The sequence below is a fragment of the Microtus ochrogaster genome, chromosome 15 (assembly GCF_000317375.1).
Source record: "Microtus ochrogaster isolate Prairie Vole_2 chromosome 15, MicOch1.0, whole genome shotgun sequence".
NCBI lineage: Eukaryota > Metazoa > Chordata > Mammalia > Rodentia > Cricetidae > Microtus > Microtus ochrogaster.
In genome coordinates, this window is record NC_022017.1 from 45537811 (window position 1) to 45554627 (window position 16817).

The following is a 16817-nucleotide window of genomic DNA, read 5'->3' on the forward strand; positions in this document are numbered from 1 at the left end:
TCTCTCTGTGTGTGTGTGTGTGTGTGTGTGTGTGTACAGCATGTAAAGGCAGCCATGTTGCTGAGACTTCATCATCAAAATTAAACTAAGAAGAGATCAACAACCTAAACAGACTTATGACAATTAAGAAGATTAAAATAGTAATAGAAATATTCCTATAAAAACAAAACAAAACAAAACCCAGAACCCTGGGGCAGATGGGCAGCTGGACAGCAAAATTATACCAGGTAGGAATACAACAAAGAAAACTGGTAATATCCCTGATGAATATAGATTCAAAATTATCCAGCAAAATACCTGCAACCCAAATACAGACACAGATCAAAAATATTATCCACCAGGGATAAAGTTGGTTTTATCCGTGAGATGTAAAGATGGTTCAACACAAAAGGACTTAAAGACAAAAGATGCAGAAAAACCTTTGACAAAATCTAACACGCCTTCATGATAAAAGTTCTAAGGAGTAGGGTAGAGGAAGCATTACCCCATATGATGAAAGCTATGTAAGAGAAACCTACAGCTCTCTCGGCCAAGCATCCAGTTTTCCCTTCTCTCTAGAGTTCTTCTCATTTGGCTCTTACTTTTTATAAAATCCCCAGCCCAGCTGTTCAGCCTGTCTATTAGAAGGCCCTTCTACTGACTTCTCACCCCTCTAACCAAAAGGAGTCTTAGTAGTCTCTGTGCGTGGTTTTGGTGATAACATGTAGTTCTGGCTTTATGGGCACAGTTTTCTTCTGGGAGAATTAGAGATTCTATAACTTTCTCCACTTTCTACTTCTCAAGAGTTCTCTTTAGTTTACACTTTTGCCTCACTTGAGTCAGAAGCTATCCGCAGAAGCTGGCTAGTCCTTGGCCGTCCTCCTGTATTTAAGAGAGAGACACTGAAAATATGGGAGCCCTGAGCTTCACAAGGCAGGAGGGAAGAGATGTCCAGCTGGCTGCTCACTGCACCCCAATATTTTCTTTGCACTGGAGACTTTGCTGCCGCAGAGGTGTGGGCACAGAACCATTTAAAGACCCATATTCACCGCTGTGGCAGAAGGTCGTTCACTCTGTGGGTTTGTTTAGTCCCTCCACCTTCCTCTCATTTCCAGTGTTTCCAGCATCTGCTGACACCGAGAATCTCAGAACCTGCTGGCTGAAGCAGCGTGAGTCTCATTGGTATTTCCAACAGAAATCAGGTAGGCTTCTTAGAGCTACATTTACTCGGCATATGCTTTCATGTAAATATCCAACAAGGTATTTTTCTACAGTTTTTTTTCTTATCTCTTTCTTCACTTGATTTTTCTAGGAATACTGCATTTCTTGAGAAGATTTAAATGAAGGAATTGAGTACATGTGTCACTCTGTAATCTTAACCAAATATCTACCTATCCTTGCTGGTTACATCTAAAGCAGAGAAGATAAACCAGCACCTAAGTTCCAGAAAACCGACACCCAACGGCTGGAAGACAGCTGAGTGGGAAAAGGATGCCTGTGAGTAAGGACGAGGACCTGAGGTCAAATCCTCAGCACCTATGTAAAAGGCCAAACATGGATGGGTATTTCTCTAACTCCAGAATTAGAAGGTAGAGACAGGAGGATCCTGGGAGCTCGGTGTCTAGCATGAAGGAAAGCCTAAATGACATGACTCCAGTTCAGTAAGAGACTTTGCCTCTCTGTCCTTCTTTGGCCTCTGAACGCACATACAATAAACACACAAAACCACATGATTTAACAGAAAAATAAATAAAACTATCACCTGAGGAACCCCTTTCCCCCAAACTCTTTATATCTGGCCAGTAAGGGTCGCTTCTAAAATAATATACTTGCCTTTCAGCTTCATATAGCTTTATCATAAAATAATTACCAATAATGCTTAAGCTCCAACTTAGTAAAAGGTCTGAGGAAAAACACTAAGGCCTCTGGTTGAAGCAGCTTTCTATACACAAAGGCTAAAGCCAAATAAATCAAATGTAAAGCAGTTTTACTCCAGTCTTTCTGTGTCCATTTCAAAGCATCCTGGCAGCAAGCATACAGTAACAGTACAAGAGCTACCTGCACACTTACGTCTGACAGAAACATCACAACGCGGACTAAAGCCCCCACGAGCAGACAAGACACTGCACCTTTAGGTAGAACTTGGAGATTTCGAAAAGCCTCTGGCTGCAGGCGGCGAAGCACTCGTGGGCCTCGGTGATACGCTGCTGCTTCAGCGTGTCCTTCACCACCTCCTTCAGCATCTGCAACAGAAAGGAACACGCGGCTGACATGGCTCAAAATGGCTGCCACTGTTTCAACAGGATCTGATCATAAATGAGCCATGAATCATAGCGTCATGTGCCTGCACTTAAGAGAAATACGGCTGTTTGGAGAAAACGGTTGAGAAAGATGCTGTGACATCTACGCCATCATCCATGTCACAGGATTCACGTTCAGCGGGAAATGCCTAGAGTAACTGGTGAAAAGGACTGCCATCACGACCCGTGACCTGAAACCCAAATGTCAGTTATGCATAGCTGAGAAATGTATACATGCAAGGAAATTTTCTTTATAAGAAAAATGTCAAACATAGAAAATAGAGAGGAAGCTTTTATAACGTTCCCGTTTGGATATGCTGGCATGCCAGCTTTTATAACAGATAATCCATTTCTGTCTAATGTGTGTCCCTGACACCCCACCTCGCTTTCTCATCATCTACTGTCCTTCCTGGCCGCGCTGGAAACTGGACTTAGGACTTCACACATGCGAGGCAAGTGCTCCAGGGCCGAGCTCCCGCCTTCTTCATCTTTCTTGCATTTGATTATTATAAACTCTGGATGTTGTTTTATTCTTCAGCTAGGCATGTTTTTAAGGATTCACATATGGAAAGCGGGAAGTCTTTACCCGTGTGTGTTTCTGTGAGCGCGATTCCTTAACTTGCTTTGGTGGTTTTGATGCGCATGCGCTCTTCTGTCCTGCACCGGTCTTTGCGGTGACTTTGGAAGCCTCGCGACGAGGAGCTGCAAGCACTGACACAGACCGCTCTGCGTGAGGCTTTCGGGATGTCCCCACGTGATGGTAACGATTACTACTGCAACTTGTCTGAGAAAGCAGACAATCAGAACTTTCTGATTTCGTAAGTCTGTAAGGAGGGACAAAGTAAAAATGGAAGGGATCAACAATGGAGTCTACTTTTTGCTTGAAATGTTACAAATATTTCCATGCAAAGACAAAGTCGAGAAAATCTCTTGCTAGTTTGCACTAAATAACTGACACCAAACAATAAAGCTGTTACTCCTTCAGTTCTGCGTGGGATTAGTCACTGTGATAGTGTCGGCAACTTGACAAGACTCTCCACTCGCCTGAGAGATGGCCTCTGAGCGCGCCACGACTGCACTGGCTGCTGTGGACAGACTCATCTAAATGTTGGGGGGTGGACTGCATCAGGGGGCTGAGCAGCACTGTGCGTTCATTGCTCTCTGCTTCCGGTTGTGGATGTGATACATGCAACTGCTTCAAGCTTTTACCACTGTGACTTCCCCTGCCAGGAAGGACTCTAGACCTCAGCCGAGAGCTGGGATAAGCCTTCCCTCCCTTACTTGGCTGTCTCAGGGTACTTTACCAGAGTAACAGAGAAATAGCTAGGGCAGTAATCAAAATAGAAGGCAAGTGATAACTAGCTCTGTAGCCAACATGGGAAGCAACCCGAGGACACCTTTCCATTTACACACTTAACACCCCATTATGCACTCATATTTTCATTAAGGAATTTTAAGAAACCACAAAGCTCCGTGTTATAATATCTCAGCAACTATCTGCGCAAAATAGGTAATGAAAACAAATACAAATATAATTTAAAAAAAAATGGTTCTTATTTCAGTTTTTCTAAAACACCTCTATTTGCTTTTGCGATGACTTGGAAACGTTTTCCTTTTCCAAAACAGGCAGAGGAGCCTCTCCTCCTCTCCTCTCGGCCACAGAACACTTTTCTCTCTGAGGACAAATCTTTTAAACGGTTTTTGCTTTGCAACTTAATCGGACATAAAAAATGCCACGAGCTAACAAAGTTCTCATAAAAATCATTTAGCTATTCCATACCAGGAGATAGTATTCTCATATTTTCGCCTGTTCAAAAAGACTTGAAAGCTTTATTTCTACCTATTTTATACTTAGTTTTAAAGGTTTAAATATAGCTAGAACTTACAGGGTATTTTATTTCAAGGGCCTAAATCTGACACATGGTCTAAAGATCTATAAATTCAGTATTTATTTTTAATCAACATCAAAATTCTAATATATTTGAACTATTTAGCTAGCAAAAAAAAGTTCCATAAAATATACTAACTATGTAGGCTTTAACACTTTACTTCCATGTAACAAGTGGTTTTTAAATGGGGACCCGTAGAGCCCCTTGCTTGAGGGCCAATGCCAGCACGAGGCAGCGATGGCACAGAAAGAGAGTCAGGAAATTCCACCTTCAACAGTGCCACTGAGCCCTCCTTCCCCTACTGGTCTTGACTTATCAGCTTTATAGCCCCACTGTGCTCATGGACTGTGCATTGGCATAGAAAGTAACAGAGTTCTCTTTTTCCAAGTCATTTCTTTTTATACCTTACAAGCAAAACCAGCTAACCACTCAAATAAACGAACTTCCTAGTATAAAGGAAGGAATCTAAAAACCTGTGCAGAGGGAAGCATTAAAAAAAAAAAAAAAATGAGGCAAATGAGAAAGCAACCCTCCAGAGAATAAAACACTTCTCCGGAGACGCCGCTTCTGCATACTTGACAGGTCACCTTTTCTGGGGGTAGTGGCAACTCGGATCTTTAGATCTCCTTTTCAAACCAGAAACTTCAGTTCGGAGCTCGCTTTGTAGTGCTTCTCCGTCGGGGACACTCCGTGGCTCTGACAGAACTGCGGGGGACGGAAGAGGGCTTAGCACAGTGGGGACCGGGAAACTGTCTCTGGTGCAGGTGGTCTGGGTCTCATAACGAATAAGACGAGACTGCAGTTCAGAAAATCCCCCGTCTCTTTCTAAAGCTTTCTGGTCATCCAAGCAGTATCTAAAATGAGGAGAGAGCATTAAAGTCAAACATTCAGGAGAACAATAGGACTTTTCCCCCCCTTTTCTAACAGAAAACAGCAAGACGGTGACTTAAAAGTCCTTTGTTTCCTGAGAATTTTTGGAAATTTGGCTGAATGGCCCACTTACTCTGCAGCTCATCTTTTTTCAAGTCTGCTACACAACAGAAAGGTCCACAAATGTGAAGCCATCTGAGTCCTCTGGACTGGGCTTCTGTGGCAACAAATTAAGTTCATCCTTTGGACGATTTCCAAACTAGCACGGCTGCGGTTTTAATGCCTCTCAAAACTCTAGCCACCCCCTAACTTCTCCACATGACTCCAGTGTAGCAGTGGGAAACGGACTCCTGCTGGAAAGGGCAAGTTTATTTTCAACACAAAGATTTATAGGCATGAAGGAATTCAACACTGCCTCGCCTGACAGCTCAGAACACTTTCAAGTTTTTTTTTTCTTTCTGCAATTCACTCCTCACCTGATGGGCACATTTTCTTTCAAACACGTTGGTTGCCTATATATCTGGCTTCTGGTTAAACCTAATCCGGTGAATCAATGATGTATTAGCTGTGCAAAAGCTTCTGGACTCAATCTCCCGTGCTGAGCACAACAGATAAACACACAGGGAGAGCATCTATGACCTTGCAAAGCTCTCCACTTCCTCCCCTCTCCCAACCACATCACGGAGCACAAACGGCCTCACCCAGGAGACTGACGAAGTAGAAACCGTTCAAACCTTTCTCTGCTGCCTGCCCTCTCCACCTGAAGAGTTCTAACGTGGTGCCTAACATCAGAATTCGTCTCTCACGGAACATATCACTCCTCAGATGCCTGACAGCCCAATGAGGATTTCAGAACATCATTTTTCAATCAGGACACATATTTGATTTCAAAGACTATAGACCATGGATTTATATGGATTTAAAACCTGGTTCCTTTACCCATTAGCTATGTGATTGGCTAAATTATTTTAAGCTGCTGTTTCCTGGCCTGCAGCAAAATGTGATTTGTAGTACTTACTGAAGGAGGCACTATCAGGATTATTTGAGGGGTGAATTGGGTCAGATTCTGAAACATGCCAATTAGCCACCAAATGTACAAGGCTGCCCCCAGCATCATCAAATTTATTTTCTACCACAGCGAGTCTTACAACACACCAGTGACAAGTAGCCTAAGTAGCAGAATCAGAACTTACACTCACTGGGTGACTGCGGAGCCTAACTGTGACCACTCGGTATAGTATCTCTTAGGTTAAGGGATAAGGTCATCACACTCCAGTCAATGCATGGTTGTATCTGACAATCTGCTGAAACACACACCCAGACTAACATGGTCACTGACTCTTTGACAAAGGGTTTAAAGGCGATTCTAAAAGAAAGAATACATAGACAGTGGAATAGAGGTCATGGTTGGGAGAGGGGGCAGTGCTGTCAGTCCAAGGGTCCAAAATGGCAGAGTTCTGTGGGATGCATAAATCTAGAGATCTAATGTACAGAATGAGGACGACAATACGTGTTCCATTCTGAACATTTGCTATCATTAGACTTTAAATGATTATTACACATGAAAAAAGAGCTAACTGTGTGGATGATGGCTTCGTTAACGTGACTGTAGTAACCATTTCACTCTGTATACACACGTGCGCGCGCACGCACGCGCGCGCGCACACACACACACACACACACACACAGCCACACTGTATTAGTATCCTATATATAACTGAAATACAAAGCTGCTTAAGTGATCCTAAAGTGTGGTGCAGACTGGAGGAACTCTGGGTTAAACTACCTGAACTATGAGAAAACAGTTCTTATCCCAGAGGACTGACCGTGGGAGAGCTAGGTTAGATCACAGATCTCCAGGCTTGATTGTTTTTCTAGCCTGTGCCTAACTTATTTTTGAGCGATCGGCAGGAACTCCGAAACTACTGACACTATCCTGGGATGGAAATAAAACATACAGGAAAGTTAAGAACCGTGAGTTTGTGTGCAGGCTCTGGAGAAGAAGCACCATGTTAGCAGATTAGCTTCTGTATAGAACTGCGTGGAGAGAAACAGATCCTTTGACTCTAAGGATATTTTTGTACTACAGTGTTCTATTTCTAAGATGTGGACTTTTAACTGTCTCAAAATCCCAGGCGCTCCCAATGCCCTTCAACTGAGTTATGGACGTTGCACATGCTCCCTGCACTGCCATTAAAATGCCCTTTAAGACACTGACTTGGCGACTTGGTAAAAGGAGAGACACAGAATACAATATCTGACGTTAGGGAAATATTTATGGTTGGAAAAATGATTAATAGTTTCATATTTTCTACAAAAGGACAGCTAAATGTTTTATGGGTCCTGTGCTGGCTAGTTTTATGTCCACTTGACATAAGCTAAATCCTTCCACAAGATGGAACTGTAGGTAAGCCTATAGTGCATTTTCTTAATTAGTGGCTGATGCAGGAGGGCCCAGCCCATTGTGGGTGGGGCCACCCCTGGGCAGACTGCCCCCTGTTCTATAAGAAACCAGGGTGAACAAGCCATGAGGAGCAAGCCCGCTAAGTCCTAGCATCAGCTTCTGTCTCCAGGTGCCTGCCCTGTTTCAGTTCCTATCCTGACTTCCTTCAGTGATGGAGTATGAATACGAAAGCATAAGTCAAACTATTTCCTCCCCAGCTTGCTTTTGGTCATGGTGTTTCATCAGAGCAATAGTAACCCAAACTAAGACAGGTCTTAACAGAAAAAAAAAAAATACCCATAAGCTATTTTGTTTTGTGATTTACACAAAAATACATCTAGACAATGAAGAAAAGTTTCTCTGCAGTTTTAAACTACTCTGAAGCTTATTTCCGTGCCATTATCTATCCTGAGCACCAGCATGTGTCCTCCCCCTATAAACTCGTGTAAGGTTATTAATGAAAATCCCAGAGTCAGGTATAGGGTACCTCCCTATGAACCTATGGTTAGGGAAGCTTCATAATGGGGAAGTGAAAAGTAGATAGTATAAAGATACATTATATGCATAAATATACACTGTAGGCACACATGAAATTATCAAAGAGTAAATTAAAAAAAAAGAAAAAAATTAAAGAAAGGGAAGGACACAACAACCTAACAAACCCATGTTTCTGACTAAGGGAGGCTCTCTTTTACAGAATGGTTCCTTCTGTCTCAATGTTCCCATCTGAATAAGCACAAATTTATAGTAGAGAAAAAGAACACAGCTCCATTTGTCAATAGACTAGGGAGATTACAGAGGGAAACTACTCTGTAATCAATGTGCTTCATGATATTGTAAATAAAAGGCCATGAGGGTTTGGGCACTAATGCACAAATAGTCATTTAATAGTCTAATAAATGAACAGGAATAATAACATTGTTTACAAAATCAGATGCACCATTAATCTTTTTCCTATATTAAATTAAAACAACAGGGACAAGAGGGAACTGAAGCACAAGATAAACACGACTGTATTACGGCACTTGTGGGGCAATGATCTACAACGCTCTCATACGAGAGAAACTCCAGCCAGCTACTCGGGTATTCAAAGCAGTGCTTCCGTGAGCTCATGAGGCCAAGGAAGCCCAAACCACCTGTGTCCTGGGATATTCTGTCAGTGTAGCAAGGAAAATGTTACTAGCACAGCTTTTTCTCAGCGGAGATACTTTGTGAGAATACAAATAGAGCTTACCGCTTTCAACTCTCAGATGTGAATTACATGCAAAATATCTAGAACTCTTATTTGGGTTTCTTTAATAGATTAGGATCATTGCATATGCATGAATGGATATTAAATAAAATGTTAAAATAGAGTAGAAGGCTCTAAACCTATCAAATGGAATGAGAGAGATAGAACTCAATGGGCATAGTGTAGGGAACAGGATTAAATATAGATTCAAAAACCTGGGGTCAGATGTGGTGGCACATACTTTTAAAACCAGCATGAAAGAGGCAGAGGCATGTGTATCTCTGAGTTCAGGATCAGCCTTGTGTGTTTAGTAAACTAGGTCAGTCAGCCCTATATAGGAGATAATTCAGTGGGCAAAAGTACTTGCTATGCATTCATAAGGACCTGAGTTCAGGTTCCCAGCACACAACGTAAGAAGCTAAGTATGGCATTGTCTTAATTAGGGCTTCAATTGCTGTGACAAGACAATATGACCAGGGCAACTGTTACAAAGGAAAACATTTAATTGAGGTGGTAGCTTACAGTTTGGAGGATCAGTTCATATCAACATGACCAGGAACATGGTGGCATGCAGGTGGACATCTTGATTAGAAGGCAACAGGAAGTGGACTGAGACACTGGCCAGTATCTTGAGCATAGGAAACCTAAAGCCTGCCCTAACAGTGAGACACTTTCTCTAACAAGGCAAGACCCACTCCAACAAAGTCACACCTCCAAATAGTGCCACTCCCTATGAGAATATGAAAGCCAGTCACATTCAAACTACCATAGGCAGTGTATGCCCGTGACCCCAACTCCAGACGGAATGAAAACAAACAAACAAAAAAAAAAAAACAAAAAAAAAAACAGGATTGCTCCGACATGGGAATGGCCATCAGCTTACATGAAAATCACTGACTCTTGGTTCAGTTAGAGACCCTGAAGGGAATAAGGCAGACAGCAATAAAGAAAGAGATTTTATATCCTCGAGCCTCTACATATGCATCCAAAGCCACACAACTGCACACACACGCATGTGCATAAACAAATACACACAAAGTAAATAAATAAATAAAATGCAAATAAATAAATAGCCAAAAAACCAATGAGAAAAGGGGAGCTAAATCCTCATTTTTCATAGCAGAGAGTCACTTTTGTAGTGAAGCTCAAAAACAATACTGCCAGAAGGTGTTCTCTATAAGTAAAGAAGTGAACACTAAGAAAAACTGAAGCCAAATAAAACCAAGAATGTGTTTCTGAAAAAGCAGGACTGGAGGTAGTACCCACAAAGAAAAGACTGTGACAGGAAAGTTGGGCGTGATCTCGGGCGTGATCTCGGGCGTGGTAAGGTGTAAGTAGGGATGGGGGAGAAGGTACGGAGGAGCGAAGGAGGTAGGGGTGCTTCTAACCAAACTAGGATGGCTGTAACTATATAAAAACCCACGGCTTCGTAAAACAATTAATTTAAAAAGACTTTGAATGGGAAGTACCCTTTATGGGTGGATGCTGCTGCTTCCAGAAGACAAGGTTATTAATGAAATCCCAGAGCCAAATATAGGGCACATCCCTATGAACCCCTGGTTAGGGAGCTTCAGATCGGGGAAGTAAAATGTAGATGTTTATGAATATACATTGTATGCATGCATGAAATCATCAAAGAGTAAATTAAAAGAAAGAAAAGAATTATTGGCTGCAGAGCTCATACCAGAAGGAACCCACCACTGTGGTTTTGCTAAATATCTGTGCTGCTGCCAGCCCTGCTCAGAGAAGCCTCTGTCTGCTGTGGGTAGTGTTTAATACAGATGCATAACTGGTCAAGTGCTAAGAGAAACCAACTGCTGAGTGCTCAGCCCTGAAACGCACCTCTACCGAGAACATGATGGAAATGGAGGCAGGAAGAATACAAAAGCTGGAGCCTGGGAGAAGAGCTGTGAACTGGGTCTTTTAAAGACAACATGGGATTTATCAAGCCACAAAGCTGTGGCCCCCAACATGAGAGTTGCATAAGATCGGACCTAGCAACATCTCATCATGGATTCAGGAGAGGTCTCACCCTCCCTGAGGAGCCACTGGCAAGTAATGGTAGCTGGGGGTGCAGGGTCATTTTCTTCAATGGTGTAGCCCTTGGTAAGGTGCTCAAATAGCTGCTACAAATGCTTCTGTAAGCAACACTAATAAAACTTAGTGGTAAGAAAACACACAGAAAGGGAAGAGAGGGGCTGGGGCCCTGGGAAGGGAGTTTGCTGAGGGGAAGGGATTAGAGGGAGCGAGAAACATAAGAAGTTGGGCAAGGGAGGTGAATGCAATCAAACTAGATTACTCAAGCATTAAATGGTCAAGTAATAAGCAAAAAGGCAACTGAAATGTTGTAATGATGTACACATAATTAATATTTTTAAATCCAGAGCTCATCTCACTTACTAGTTTCTAAGCAATTACAGTATAATTAGTGACCAGGGAACATTAATGTGACCCACAGAGAAAATACATATTAATAATGTATTGAACACAGAGATTTTGATAAAAATACCAAGTAACTAAAAAGATGTGGGTTTCTATCAATTTATGCCACTTTATTTCACTTACACTCCACACTCAAAAAGGCCATAACAACAAAACACCAAAGTGTACATAAACACTTACTCAATTCCGTGGTAATGGCATTCGGAGGCTTTTTCAAAAGGCAAGACCTGAAGTTTCCGAGGACTAAGTTCTGGTGTCAAAACAAAAGTTTTTTCCCTGAAAAACAAAGGTTTCATTTGTAGTTAAGGTTTACTACATGACAGAGAAAGGTGAAATTCCTAAGGAGGCAAAGCTGATTGCCTCCCCTCCATGTGAGTGTTTTTATGGTGTCCTGAGCAGTTTCCGTCAACTAGCCATGAGCTAGAGTCATTTGGGAAAAGGAAATCTCAAACGATAAAGTATCTCCATCAGATGGGGCATTTTCCTGAGTAATGATTGATGTGGGATACTGTCGGCAGTACCACCCGCAGTGGGTCCCAGATTAAGAAAGCGGCTGAGAAATTCATGGAGAACACGCCAGTGGGGAGCACTCCATGGTTTCTGCTGCAGTTCCTGCTTCAAGAGCTAGCCCTGAGTTCCTTCACGATGTACTGTGATACAGAAGGGTAAGCCAAATAAACCCTTTCCCCCAAAGTTGCAGTAATTTATCCCAGCAACAGAAACCCTAACAAAGACATAAAGCATTAACATTTAGGTAGCTGGAGGTGGCGTGAGGACCGCCTGAGTTTGAGCCCAGCCTAGGTGCAAATTCTGTAGTGAGGTCAAGGCCAGTCTGGGATAAAGAATGATATCCTGCTAGGTGGGAGGAGCTAAGGAATAGAGAAAGCCTAAGAAGGAAATGAAACAGGCTAGGGCTGTGTCCTTTGCCCCATCTGTTTTCTGGGCCTCCATTTTAAAAAGTACAATGGTACTCACGGAACCAATTTTTATGAGAATGAGTAAATCAAAAAGGAAAATGTTTTGTAATGTAAATTCAGGAAGCAACATTATCCCTAAAATGTATCACCCGGCCCTTGGTGAAGGGATTTGTGTTCAGTTAAAACACTGTGAGAGAGGAATAAGATTAACCTGAATCTTTGCTAACAAGGAAAGTGCTTACTTCTTACTGTAACTCAGAGTGTAGTCAGCCTGCCACTGATGTTGAGAATCAGCGACTTTACAAGGATCAGAAGGTCTAGAGACTTAAGTGTGGGGTCTTCTGACGTATGTTTCAATCAGCAGGCCTTTAGAACTAATCTTATGTTGGGCTATCATAAACTATTGATGCTCGAGTCCTTCCACACCCAAACCTGTAGGACCATGGTGACTGTGGAGAAGGAGGCTGCTGCAATCAGAGTAAGATCACTGCTTATCCTGTCACGGGCCTCCCTTCCCCTCTGCTCTAATGGCCTCAGGCACAGTCCTGAAACTCAATCAAACTCAGATGTAGCTACCTGGAAATGGGAAAGTCTGAAGCAGCGCTGGGTCTTCACTTGGTGAAGCGCACAGTGAAACCGAGGCTTGGATACAGAGCTGGGAACAGGTGCACTAATGGAAAGGCAGGCAAATCCAGAGAACCAGACAACACACCTGCCCACCCCACCCCACTCCTGCCTGACCTTGTAAGAAGGGCTGTCCTTCAGCCACCAAAGATTACATTCAGAACGACATTATTACATTTAAATGTCAAACACGTGCCAATTAATGACTAAAAACCCTCATATGCTAATACCTCTAAGGTGCTCCACAAAAAGTATCATTAGTAAATTGCAGTGGCCTCATTATTTTGATGAGGGACCCTTCGAATGAATAATCTGGAAAACAGGACTCAAGTACTTAGTATTGTCCTCTTCTGTTCATCATTTCTTATTTCAATCCTTCCCAGTGAGTTATTTATATTTAATTATCACTCGTCTCGGTTTTTCTAAAAGAAATGTGATGAATATGTTTTTGTTAATGTTCTTATTTCCTTGGTTTATGTGAGGAGCAAGGCTTTCCTTTGTGTAATGGAACAGTAACTGGGTGGTGCTTTGACAGGCAAAAGCAGCCAGGTCAGCTCAGCTTTCCACATTCATCTTTAGTCAGTGGTCCTCAGCCTTCTTAATGCCGTGACCCTTTAATACAGTTCCTCATGCTGTGCTGACCCCAACCATAAAATTATTTGCATTGCTACCTCATAACTGAAATTTAGCTACTGTTCTGAGTTTTCTGATGGCCTTAGGTGACCCCTGTGAAAGGGTCCAGAGGGGCCGTGAACCCTCAGGTTGAGAACCACTATGTTAAGTGAAGCCACAGTAATAATGATGCCCGTCTTTCCTAATGTCAAAGAACTATTCAGTTTTCTAAGAGCTAGGCAAAGTGGCATGTGCCCCTAGTCTCAGCATTTGGGAGGCAGAGGCAGGAGGATTGCAAGACCAAGGTCAAGTTCAACCATATTGCTAGTCTGTGGTCAGCCTAAGTTACAGAATGAGGTAATGTCAAAATGAAAACATGTAAATTGCACAGAGAATTTTACATTAATAACATCTCTCCTTCTCTGTAATTGAAAACCACTTTTGCAGTCGAAGGGCACGGCTGAGGAAGGTCACCAGGGCCGGTCAGTACATTGATCTCTGTCATTAGAACTAATTATCTGATAGGACTGCTGATTCCACCAATCAGAGTCAAGACCATCGCCCAAATTCCCTGTCAGACAGGGCCGCCCCCCTGAAGCAGGGTGAGAAAACAGCTCTGAACATAGGAGACAGTAGGACTTACACAGCCCCCAAAACTGCAAGGCTAGGGAGTTCCCAAGGGCTTTTGGTTATGTAGGAACTTGGCAGAACATTTCCAAATTATTTGACAAAATATCTTATCTTATCAGGAACATGTCAAATTCCAGAAAACGGGTCAAGACCTGTTCAGATCCAAGTTTTACAAAAAACAGGAATGAACTTCTTCTGACCTTGTAATAAGATGGCTTCTAATCTTAAAATGGAGTCAGGCTGGTCCATCAAGGACCACAGTACGATGACCAGAGAGAAGATGAGCAGCTGTGTGAGGCCTGCTTCCGGAGTTCACACTGAAGGGGTTCTCAACCTCTCAAAGCCACGAGAAAGTAAAGAACCCAAAGTTATGCCAGTTTTATGTCACTGGGAGCACTGGGTCGTTAGGACCCCACTTGTACAGCCCTCCGCTGTCAGCGATGCTCTGCCCTTTCTCTCCAGTAACACGCACAAAGGACAACAGTTCTCTGACTCTATTTCTGAAATAACAAAAACCCATTCCAAAATTTACCTTTAAGATAAATATTTATCACAGTGCATTCAAAACTAGCTTGGTAGAAGGGATTGGAGTAAGACAAAGGGCCTTTATGGTCCTTTAGAAGATGTTTTAAATGATTGGTTAACAATGAAAAAGAAATTTGGAGCGTAAGCAAATTATGAAAGCATCACAAGAAATTGATGCTACAATTTTATTTACCTGTAGCCAATGCCAGCAGCAGCCAGCATTTGCTAACTAGCAACTGAGTGAGCACTGTCTCAGAAGTCAATTGAGTATAAGTTATTTCTGCAGATGCTGAGTTCGTCCTTGGTAAAGTCATAGCTTCCTCACCTCCTTCAGTAGGAAGGATATGACTTTGGCCATTAGTAGTCATAACCGACAATCATCATGCCAAGTGGTGGCAAAATCAAAACTAAACAGCAATGCAGAAGAAAGAAATTAAAAAAAAAAACATTTGCAAATCAAAGCCTAACTTCCTACAATGAATTTCCAGGCCTGGCAGGTAAAGGCGCTAGCAAAGCAACCCTGTATCACCCGAGCTCAGCACCTGGGACTCACGCAAAGGTGGCAGGAAAGAACGGACTCCAAAAAGTTGTCTTCTGAGCTGCACGTGCCCACCGTGGCACACCTGTGATCCCCCTCCCACCCCCACATACACACATTATACACACTCAGAATAAGGTAAATAAAACAAAGGCAAGAAAAAAGCTAAATGTATTTCCCCACACGGAGTAGAAGCCCTTGCCCCTGACTTCTACTGGAGCTGTACTGAGCTGCCTTCACCCTCTTTGTTTTCGTCAAATTCAAGGTCACACAACAGAAGGACATTTGGTGACTGAAGAAGTGTGGCTGTTAAGGCGAGTGATAAACAGTGCAGGCAAACCTGGGGATTCTGCCTCAGCTCAGAGCATCAATTAACTACATGGGGAAAAACACAATGTTATTTTTAAATGACTTTAGAAATTAGTTGCAAATTATAGGTCTATAACTCACCCCCTTTGAATCTGTAATGGCTGTAGATCTCCAACTGGTAATCCATCCGAGGTGAAATATTTCAGCAGTTCCTTAGCATCCAATAATGTGATTGAGTCCCGGGGACCCTCTTTATGGCCCAGCAACTGTTCAGATGAACGAGGTAATGAACCAGTTCTGGGAAAATAATTTGTACAGTTTTATTAAAGGTACATTCAAACCCACCATAGGCAGGAAACGATGGTGAGAGCCAAATCCACTACCAATACAAAAAGAAAAGTCAGGAACTACACATCTACAGAAAACTAATTACAGCCTCTTTAATTGTGAACTAGATTTTAAATAATCTGCAGGTCACATGGAAACTTGCGGTTTCTGTTTTAATCATCCTACTACAGAAACGATCATGATTATATTCTTTATTAAAAATAACACATTAACTATTTAGTAGTACACAGTTACCAATTCTATAAAATTTAAATTTAAACTGAAAACCCACAATATAAATTTTGGAGGCCAAGAACTGAATGTTCCAATTTTCTCTAAATTTAAAAGATTACTTAAAGCGTGGCCATGAAATGAGACTGTAATGGAAATTCTCTCCAAGGTCTCCTTGAGTCATGCTTACAACATCGTGAGAACACACTGAATTATTTTTCCATCTGAAAGACACGCAGGACTTCGCATTTTCGAAACGATTTTTACCTACAATATGTTTTTAATCTTCACAAATTTCCTTGGGAAAAAAAATGGAATAGGTCTTAAGCAAAACAAAGTAACGCCTAACAAGTACTTTATAAAACAGCCATTGTTCCTATTCTTTCAGGTAGAGACTGTGACACACCATCAGTTACACTGCAGGTGGGGTAACACAGAGGACGAAATAGCTCAAAACTGAGACTGACTCCAGTAAGGGCCACCTCTGTCTTTGGCACTCCATAAACCAGAAAACCACACAGCAAGTCACTAAATAAATAAGTAAAGAAGTAGATAAATAAGTAAACGGATGAACATGCTCTCATCTCAGGAAACAGGAACCGCTTCATTACGTTCTGAACTGCTCTACCGCCATAGCAAAAATAAAAATCACTATGTCACCATGAATTTAATCACTCAACTCCGAAGCAATTCAAAATGTTAACTTTTTTTATATTCATTGATTTAGTGTGTGTGCGCGCGCGCACGCATGTGTATACGTGTGCACCTATGTGTGTGTGTGTGTGTAAGTCCAAGGATAACCTGTGGAAGTCGGTGCTCTCCTCCCACCAAGTGGGCAGTGGGGACTGAATTCAATCCCTCAGGCTACACAACAAATACCTTTCTTTGTCCCCTGAGCCACTGTGCCAGCGCAACTTGATTATATTTTACATATTACACAAATTACATCA

The 16817-nt window shown here is 42.2% G+C and overlaps 1 protein-coding gene across 1 annotated transcript in view; it reads right to left on the minus strand.

The window, feature by feature from the left end:
* Mtbp (MDM2 binding protein) overlaps window positions 1-16817 on the minus strand; it is a 63783-nt gene that overhangs the window by 3069 nt on the left and 43897 nt on the right. Inside the window, exons 16-20 of the mRNA XM_005354603.3 lie at window positions 15451-15606; window positions 11335-11430; window positions 4756-5022; window positions 2866-3103; window positions 2109-2222 (exon numbers count right to left, since the gene is read on the minus strand). Of these exons, the coding sequence (XP_005354660.1) occupies window positions 2109-2222; window positions 2866-3103; window positions 4756-5022; window positions 11335-11430; window positions 15451-15606 (871 nt within the window). The remainder of the gene's footprint in view (window positions 1-2108; window positions 2223-2865; window positions 3104-4755; window positions 5023-11334; window positions 11431-15450; window positions 15607-16817) is intronic.